Source organism: Cibotium barometz, chromosome 11 (genome assembly GCF_041138505.1).
Source record: "Cibotium barometz isolate CiBa-2024 chromosome 11, ASM4113850v1, whole genome shotgun sequence".
NCBI classification, from domain to species: Eukaryota; Viridiplantae; Streptophyta; class Polypodiopsida; order Cyatheales; family Cibotiaceae; genus Cibotium; species Cibotium barometz.
In genome coordinates, this window is record NC_141056.1 from 13,213,532 (window position 1) to 13,222,959 (window position 9,428).

General features: G+C 44.8%; 1 protein-coding gene across 2 annotated transcripts in view; it reads right to left on the bottom strand.

Annotated features, from left to right (window-relative positions):
• The window catches only part of LOC147633776 (uncharacterized), a 55,630-nt gene extending 46,657 nt beyond the window's left edge, over nucleotides 1-8,973 (bottom strand). The window contains exons 1-3 of one of the 2 annotated variants that reach the window (XM_086804799.1): nucleotides 8,775-8,973; nucleotides 7,669-8,482; nucleotides 7,184-7,564 (exon numbers count right to left, since the gene is read on the bottom strand). In XM_086804799.1, the coding sequence (XP_086660925.1) occupies nucleotides 7,184-7,564; nucleotides 7,669-8,466 (1,179 nt within the window). In that variant the 5' untranslated portion in view covers nucleotides 8,467-8,482; nucleotides 8,775-8,973. Of the gene's footprint in view, nucleotides 1-7,183; nucleotides 7,565-7,668; nucleotides 8,500-8,774 lie in introns of both variants that reach the window. The other variant, XM_086804800.1, reaches the window with a different exon arrangement.
• Between the last annotated feature and the right edge of the window lie 455 nt (nucleotides 8,974-9,428).

Sequence of the window (9,428 nt, forward strand, 5' to 3'; positions counted from 1 at the left end):
CTATGTGTGGTGTCTGACATGAGGCAAAAGGTTTTGGATGAGTGCCATGCTCCTCCATATGCTGGTCATAGAGGCATAATGCCTACTACGCATATGGAATGTGCCTATGCATGTGATTGGCACGTGTCATGCTGTATAGTTGGATATGATATTCCGCTGGGACTTGATGTTATCATGCCCGGAATATCTAGAGGACTTGGCTTTCTGCTGGGACTTGTGCCTTTGTGTACATGCCCGGAAACGCCTGGAGGACTTGGCTTTCCGCTGGGACTTGTGCCTTTGTGTACATGCCCGGAAACGCCTGGAGGATTGGCTTTCCACTGGGTCTGGTATCGCATATACTTGCCTGGAAACGCCTGGTATTATATGGTTTCATGAACGGAAATCGCTCATGCCAATGCTGCATTGCATAGCATCTTTATGTGCTTGCCTGCAAATGAAATTACATGCCGTTTTCATGCCTGCATGACCTATGTGTAGTTCCGGTCTAGGGGACGCCCGCCCGTGAACCGTGCGTGTGAAACTGTCTGCTAACATGGTTGTGTGGCATGTGAACAAGTGGTAAGTATTACCCAATCTAGGCTCAAATAGCCCTTAGGACTTAGCCAATATTTATAAGTGAGTGCGTTCCCATTTCATTAAAGTTTGGGCGCCCAAAAGTCACTTATAAATTATGACCGCTTCCAAGTTCACACTCACTGAAGTCCCAAGGCAGACAAGACTCAATGTCCAGGACCTGATCCTCCCCTTTTACTCATAAATGGGCATCTCCCCATGTCCTCTCACCTGATTGGACCCCAATTCACTTACTTATTAAGAGAAAATTCGTGTTTTCTCTTCATGAGGATTTTTGGAGGCTGAAAACTCTGTTTTTCCACCATTTCTCTCCATTTCCAAGCTCTCCATAGCCATACCCAACTTACTAGGGTGTTTTCCAAGCTTCCAAGAGTGTTTCTAAGTGCTAATCACTCTCCTACTCACTCCCAATGACTGAAATTCAGCAAAACAGCTCTCATTTTTGCTGTAATTTCTGGTCTTTTTGCTGAAAACCCTAATTTCAGCCTTCCTTTCTCAAGTTGAACCATAGGGGAAGCTTCCCCAGGGTTCCCTTCATCCTCTTGAATACTTTTGTCACGAAGGATTGCGGCAAATCGAAGATATCAACACTTCTAAAGCTTCCAACGCGAAGGCTTCCGCTTGCAACAACTTCTATGAAGACTGGTAAGCTAATTGGACAATGTGTTGTCATTACTTACTCAGTAGAAGGGCAAGACTCCTTGTTTAGCCGCCCTGTGTAGTATTTCTCTTGTCCTATGTGCTCTTGAAGATGTTGCTACCTTGCTTGGTAGAACATAGAGCCAATGGTAGAGAATATGGGCACTGAAGTCGGGCCGGGCATCAAGGCAGCTCCTTGGTGATCTACATCGACATACCATTGTTTTCTAAATGCTGAATTTCATATGCATTGGCATGGAGGATTTGGCAATGGATGCCCGTGAAGCTATGTATTGAATTTCTCCAATAGTAATACAATTTACTCAAGGGAGGGGTCGGCCGTTCCGGCTCATTGTGTGTCTCTTGTCAATTCAGCAATTTACTTCTTGTACTTGAGCAAGTGTCTTCAAATCTTAGTGTATTTAAGTGTATTGATTAGCATTGTGTTCAACCAAGTTACACCCGGTCCTTTCGGATCGACGGTAACTCCCCTTCCTCTACTTCCGGCCGTGGAACCCCAACAACGACGAAATCAACGAGGTCGTAAGACTCCAAAACAGATTCCATCATAACCTTCCATATGCCATAGTTGTTCCCGTCAAACTGACGGTCCACCGGGGACGTGGGGAGTATCGAGATCTTCACATGTTTCTCGGCCATCTCAAACAGATCTGCCATTGCGGGGATGTACACTGAAAAAGGATGGGTGGGTGGGAACAAAAAAGAACTCACACCTGCAAGTGGCTGTCCAGCAAATCAGCCCACCGTCCTCTTGCTTCTCCTCTTCCCGAACAGTCCCGTATGGTCCACCAATCAACAACACAACAGTCCCCCTCTTGCTCACACAAATCCCAAGAACTATCAAGAGCCTATGGCTCTAATACCATGTCAGAATACGCAGCGGAGATGATGACTAGATCTGGGAACACGAGAGCAAAACGCAATGCAAAAAATCACAGCACAAGAGAGTGAGAGAGAGAGAGAGATAGAGGCGTGTAACTCTGCTCTAAATACACAAAAGAATCCCGAAAAAGGTACAATACTGACAAGGGGACTGGGGGCCATTTTATATGGCCCCCCAACAGCAGTCAGCCTGCTGTAGGGCAGCCGACAGGACACCCACGACTTGCAAACAGCAGTCGGCCAGCACAGAAGGTCCACGACCTGTCCAGTCCAAGTCGGCCAGCTCCAAAATAAGAACATAAACATGCCGATGCAGTCGGCCAGCAACTGGGTCCTCCTGCCATCTCAATTTTGGCTCCCAAGCCACAGAAAAATGGAAAAAAATAGGGGAAAAATACGGAGAGTGGGAAAAAATCAGAAAACACCTAAAAAAGGGTGGGCACACCCACAACAGAGGCCCTGGTGTATAAAAATAGACAGGAGATGACTTCTAACAGCTTTGTGGAACACCACCAACAAACCTCCTGGGAGCTCTTCCCGATCTTGTGTTCCTTTTCCTTGCCTTGGGCTTCGTACCCATGCATTTTCCTGTACCTTGGACCTGTACACCATCATATGAGACTGAAACAACGTTTAGCCTTGCTGAGCCTGATGATGCTCTGATACCAATGTAACACGCGGAAGCTCTGGGAGTCTTCTTTCAGCCCTAAACACCACTTAGAACATGCTGATGCAAAAACACAAACAGAAGGGAGAGTAGAGAGAGAGAGAGAGAGAGAGAGAGAGAGAGCTAGAAATTCAGTATATTAATATGGTACAAAAAGGTACCCAGTTCTACAGCCATAGGCTGCCTTGAAAATGTAGTGAAATACCCTACTCTAATCCTAGTCTAGACCCACACCCAAAGGGGGAGTGAATGATTAACACAATGAGCACATGTGCCTTTTATACTGGCCGACTGGTCATAAAATCCATAAATGAAGATGCGCTTGCAGCCGCCTCTTATCTGGTTCAGCCGACAGCATCCAAGTCCTTCTCCAAGCCCAACATTGGCCACTACTGTACCTCATGCTCCCAAATTCTGGTTCTAGTCGTCTTTTCCTTGGCTGCCCCTTCTGGACTAGCTCCGGAGAATGTCCATGGCAATTCTTGCACATGACAGTGGAGATGTCAAATCCCCACGGATCCCCTCGTGATCGATCTTGGTTCGAAACTCGAATCCTGCAAACAAACGAACAAATAAACAAGCAAGGGGGTGCAGGCCTGACTCACCTCCCAACCATGACAGCCGTGGGCGAGCCCACAGTCTTGGTTGTCCCCACCGAGCCACGAGCTGAGCTAACTAGGATGACATACCGACCAATCTCCTCCTCGCGACGTCCCATACCGCCACGAAGCTGCCCTCGCGGGCCTCGAGACTGCTGCCGGCCTCGGCTGCGCAAAGCAGGTGCACGTCTGCACTAGATCCAAGCTCCAAGACCATAGAGCTCTCACAAACTCGCGAGACTCTCTATATCCCAATAACTAACCTTGGCCACCCTTTTATAGGCTCTTGGTCGGTCATCGGGCGTCCACACTTGGGTGCCCGCCCGTCCATACTTGAGTGCCGGCCCGTTAGTATTTCCCTAACTCAGCTCGTCAATCAGCCTGCCTAGTTCCAAGCTTCCCCAAGCCTCGAAACTAGTCTTGCATGCGTGTAGCACACGGTAGATACACACTGTGCACATGACATTGGATGAAACTGAAAGTGAACTTGCCACGTGTCCACGATCTCCTTGGTGCGCTGCTTTTGCTCGCCCCCGAACGGATCCGGAGTAATATTGGAGCCTTAAGCTGAAGCCAAGGTATCCATACCCGAGAAAGTAGAGAGGGTAGTGGTCAATAGAGCAATGGAGTTCTGCAAAGCTTGCATCTAGGCTGCGATTTGTGCCTAACGTTCCGTCGAAGAAGCTTCGAGAGCTACTTTGAACTCTTGGAAATCTGATTTTGACACAAAATCGTCAAAAAGATCGGCATCGGTACCTTCCGTAGCCGGCAAGCCTTCGCGTTCCACGAGGGGCTTCAACTCCGATTCTTGGGTCGACATCGTGAAGAGGGTACGTGGAGAGAAAATTCGATCTTTGCACAATGAAAGTGCGAGTGAACTTGAGAGCTTGAGAGCTTGAAAACTTGAGAGATATGTGGCAAGAAGCCCACTTGAGGGGGTTTATAAAGGTTTCCCAAAAAATACTAAAAGCCCCCAAAAGCTATGCTTGGCTTTTTCTTTGCTTTTGTGTTTTTTTTCTTGAATATATATATATATGTATATATATGTATATATATATATATATATATGTATATGTATGTATGTATATACATATGTATGTATGTATATACATATATATATATATGTATATATATATGTATATACATATATATGTATATATATATACATATATATATATACATTAATATATACATATATATATATACATTAATATATACATATATATATATATATTAATATATATATATATTAATATATATATATATATATATACATATATATATATATTTATATATATATATTTATATATATATATATATATATATACATTAATATATACATATATATATATACATTAATATATACATATATATATATATATTAATATATATATATATTAATATATATATATATATATATACATATATATTTATATTTATATATATATATATATATATATATATATATATATATATTAATATATATATATATATATACATATATATATATATTAATATATATATATATGTATATATATATATATACATATATATATATATATATTAATATATATATATATATATATATATATGTATGTATGTATGTATATATATTTTAGGGGCTGCGTCTTCCCATCCGCACACAAGAGCAGTTGCTTGATTCAGTGTTCCCCGATGACACGACAACATACTTGTCGGGGGACAAGAAGAACCTCCAAAGATTTGCGAAGGCGATTGAAATCTTTTGTTGTGCTTCCAGGGTGCAGATCGATTGGCACAAGTCGTGTGGTTTTCAGGTTGGCTCAGCACCCACCCAGACTTGGTGTCCGATAGGGCTCCCCTCTAGCGCCTTATCTCTTCATATTGTCGCAGAGGCCATGAGCAGTTTTCTCTCCGCCCAGGAGACAAGGCTTCAAGGGCTGCGTCTTCCCATCCGCGCACAAGAGCTGTTGCTGGATTCAATGTTCGCCGATGACACGGCAACATACCTGCCGAGGGACAAGAGGAACCTCCAAAGATTCGCGAAGGCGATTGAGATCTTTTGTCGTGCTTCCAAGGTGCAGATCGATTGGCACAAGTCGTGTGGTTTTCAGGTTGGCTCATCACCCACCCCGACTTGGTGTCCAGTTGAGGATTTTCAATGGGCCTGGAGGGGCACTCCAGTTCATTATCTAGGATGCCAAGTTGACATTGATATCTCCCCCGAGCAGCAACTAGCCCCTCTTCTTCTAAGCATTCGGAAGAAGCTGCTATATTGGAGCTCTGCCAAAGCTTTCCTTAGCTAGCCGGGTTGTGGTGGCGAACCACGTTCTTCTCACCACCATGTGGTACATCACCTCCTACTGGTCTTTCTCCCGAGCCTGTATTGGTCAGGTTCAACCTTTGATGTGCAACTTTCTGTGGGCTAGCAGCAACGGGAGGCTCACTCAGGCCAAGGTGGCCTAGAGACAGATCATTCAACCGTGACAAAGGGGGCCTAGGCATCATCGACCCCTCCATTCAGAGCCATGCCCTTTTCGACAAATCGAATGTTCGAGGTCTTCTTCCAGGTGGTGAGCCTTGGAAGGACTTCCTCCTGGCTAGAATCTCTGCCCACACGCCAATCCTGGGAGGCCCGTAGCCTCAGAGCACGAGATGATCTTCACAGAGATGCGCGCACGTACCTTTAGCCCAAAATCGAGGACTGGTTTTCAGCCAATCTCATGCGTGCTTGGGATCATCTCAGGCCAACCCTTCAACAATTAGCTCCAGTAGCCTCCGAGGAGCACCTCCGACAGCCTTTGATCTGGAACCCCATGGTACGTCTACCTAGCGGTGACATGCTCGAGGCTCGCCTATACATATCATGGGAAGCTTTGAGCACGGGAATGGCGGAGTCAGTGTCGAGGCTAAGTCTGTCCCTGCCGCGACCTGCTGCCACTCATGGGCCTCAAGGGGCAGCTAGCTATCTGAATGTGAGTCAATCTCCAAGTGACCTAGCGGGGCTCTGCTCTTTCCAATCTACCATGAAGCCCGATAGAAAACGTGAGTAAGGCGGAGCTCTCATCCGCACCATGAACTACGAGGCTCTTAGAGGACTACACATTTTCACTATGGATCGGGCCCCCGCCCGTATTGTTAAGTGGGGCACAGTTGCTTGGGCCATTGAGGCCGAGGTTGTCTTGTCATATGAGGAGGAAGGTGGGGGACTAGCCCTTCAAGTCTCTCACATTTCTGCCGATCCCAACTCCATCCAAAGGTTGTTGGTCACTAGGTTCTTGCTAGAGATGGGAGATTTACAACAGTATAGCTGCATGGCACATATGGAGAGCTCGATGCAGCCATCGAAGGCACCCTTGCCCCACCAACGGAGTTTATCCGGAGCATCTGGCTCAATATCATTCATACCCTCCACGGTCAATGGGGGTAGCTTCGGGGCGGCTCAGACCCCATGCGGAAGCACCGAGAGGCCTCCTTGAGGATCTGGCATCATGGTCCTTTCTCACTGACATAGGTGGCGAGCCCACTTGGCATTATAGACCACCTGTGTGGTGGTTTCCCCCTCCCCCCATTGTATGAGTTCATTGGCGTCCTTACAATTAATGAGGGATTATTGAGAGATTTTGGTCACAATCATGACAACATGTCTTAACATTAAAAGAGCAAGAGTTCTAAAAACGCCCCCAAGAGCCATGTGAATACATGCACATGTCCTAGGTGGCATCCGGGGAGAGGAGAAGAGAGGGGGGGGGGGCATAAATCTGTTGTCAAAAAGAAAAGAAAAAAAACAAAAAAGAAACAAATATTAGAAAAGTAGTACCTGTTGAATATCTGCAGAAAATAACTCTGGTGTTTGTCCATAAGCACCTGTGGACAATCTTAGATGTATTAATTGCAAGTCTAGAGATCCAGCAACCAATGGGGGTGCCTTAAACTGCAAAGTGGCCTCCAGGGATCCAGAAGGTGAGCCCCGATTAAGCATGTTGGTGAGAGCTGCAAAATTGTCTGTAGAGATGATACTCCTCAAAACGTCTTGACATCGTTGCGTTATGAAAGATGCTGATGGGATCTTCGTGCTGGCTATGGGTATCTCACTGGCATCCTCTACTGCCTTTGTTGTATCAGATTCCAGTGTGACACTAGCATTCACATTAACTACAGCTTTCCCATGAGATTGTGCAGGAACTAATGGGCGGTCTTTCTGCACATTTTCAGGCATCCATTATATCAGAACAATACCACAACCAACTCTTTAAACTCAATTTACATTCAGCCTATAGCATAGTAAGAAAAAGACCAACTCACCTTGCTTTTGCCAGTAAAGTTGTGCTTTACATCGCCGTGATTGTGGATCTGACTTTCTGGACCTTTGAATATCCGTTCGCCCAAGGTCACACCATCGATGGTTGCCTTTACCGCCATCTGGCTGTTTGATAGCAAATGAGAGCTTGCAAGTTGACTGTTTTTTGCTGTGGGTAAACCGAGGTGCTTAGCCACTTCAATCCTTGACCTGAACCGTTCCTTGGTTGGTGAGATGAAGGTCTTACTTAGCTTGCCAGTGTTATGCCTCCGTTGTGAATCAACATGCCACCCATGTTCAAGCACCCCGCCAAGACTTTCTATGTAGGTCCTGAGGCTATCTAATTGTGTGGAACCTGTTGGCTGTTTTCCGGCCCTGTTTGAATCAAGAGGCCCAGATGCAACTGCATGCCGTCCTGACACATTCGCAGGCAGAGTAGGCAAGACTTTCATACCTGGCTCACCCTTCTCTTCCTGTTTCTCTGATTCTTTCAACTGCTGAAGAGACAACAGGGTGTCCACAGCTCTGTTGCCGTGTTCATCAGTTGCAGCCTTCTTGCCGTGCTCGGGAGACACCTCCAGAGGGCTTTCTTTGCTGCGTGGGCGTAAAACCCGCTCTGGCTTGACCATCAGAGGGCTCTCCTCTGCTGCGTCAGTCATCTTCACATCCTGATCGGCACTTGGCAGTGAAACCTTGTTGTCTGGCTTGTTCGTCAATGTTTGTGATGTGTGTAGAGCTTCTGTATCTGCCATGCTCTTAAGTCTCTGCCGTTTTTTCTTCCTATCCTCTGTCATTCTTGCCATGATCCCTGGTCTAACCCTAATCACACCGCTTTTCTGTTACAATTAGACTAGTAGAGAGCCTAGAAAAGGGTGGATGAGCAAAAACCAGAAATAATACCCTAGAAAACACTTCTTGAAGAAAAACCAACAGATATAGAGGCAAAACACCCTTAAAAAAGGACAGACAAAAAAATAAAAAGCAGACACAGACAAAACCCCAAAAAGGCAGAAAAGGCAAGAAAAGAACCAAAAAGCAGGCAATGTGCTTTATAATTTTGTTTTCCAGAGAAACACAGAGAAGAAGTAAAGATCAAAAGACGTCAAATTACCTGGACCGCCCGGACCTGCAAGGGAGGGCCACTCTAATCTCTGTTTTTCTCGCGACTCGCCATAGCCACAAACTTTCGAGCTCCACTGCAAATGTCTGAACGAGAGTACCACTCCGGGGTTAGTAAACGCGCACGTGTCCGCCAAAATATATATTTTTGGTTTACAATTGCATTGGTAGTTCTGAATTAGGCAAAAAAACGTTTTCTACCTTAGGCTATGCTTTAAAATTTGTAAACTTTTCAGTCACCGTGGCACACATAACAAAGAAATAGGGCACCAAAATCCTCTCATTAATTCCATTCAATTAAATCATATGGAATAAATTTGTTGCTTAATGTAATAATGATGATAACTATAATAACGACTATTATTTGATATGTATATTCAGACAAATTATTTGATATGTTTATTCAAACAAATTATTTGATATGTATATGTTTATTTGATATGTTTATTCAAACAAATTATTTGATATGTATATTTCTGACAAATTATTTGATATGTATTAATTAAATGCCACTGATGTGGCATTTAATTAATACAACCTTAGAAGATGAGTTTCCCCTACCCCTCCCTCTCCTCCTCCTCTCTCACCCAAGTGTGGTAGATTGGTTAGCTCATTTCCCTCTTGAATCAAAGGTCTTGAGTTCAAA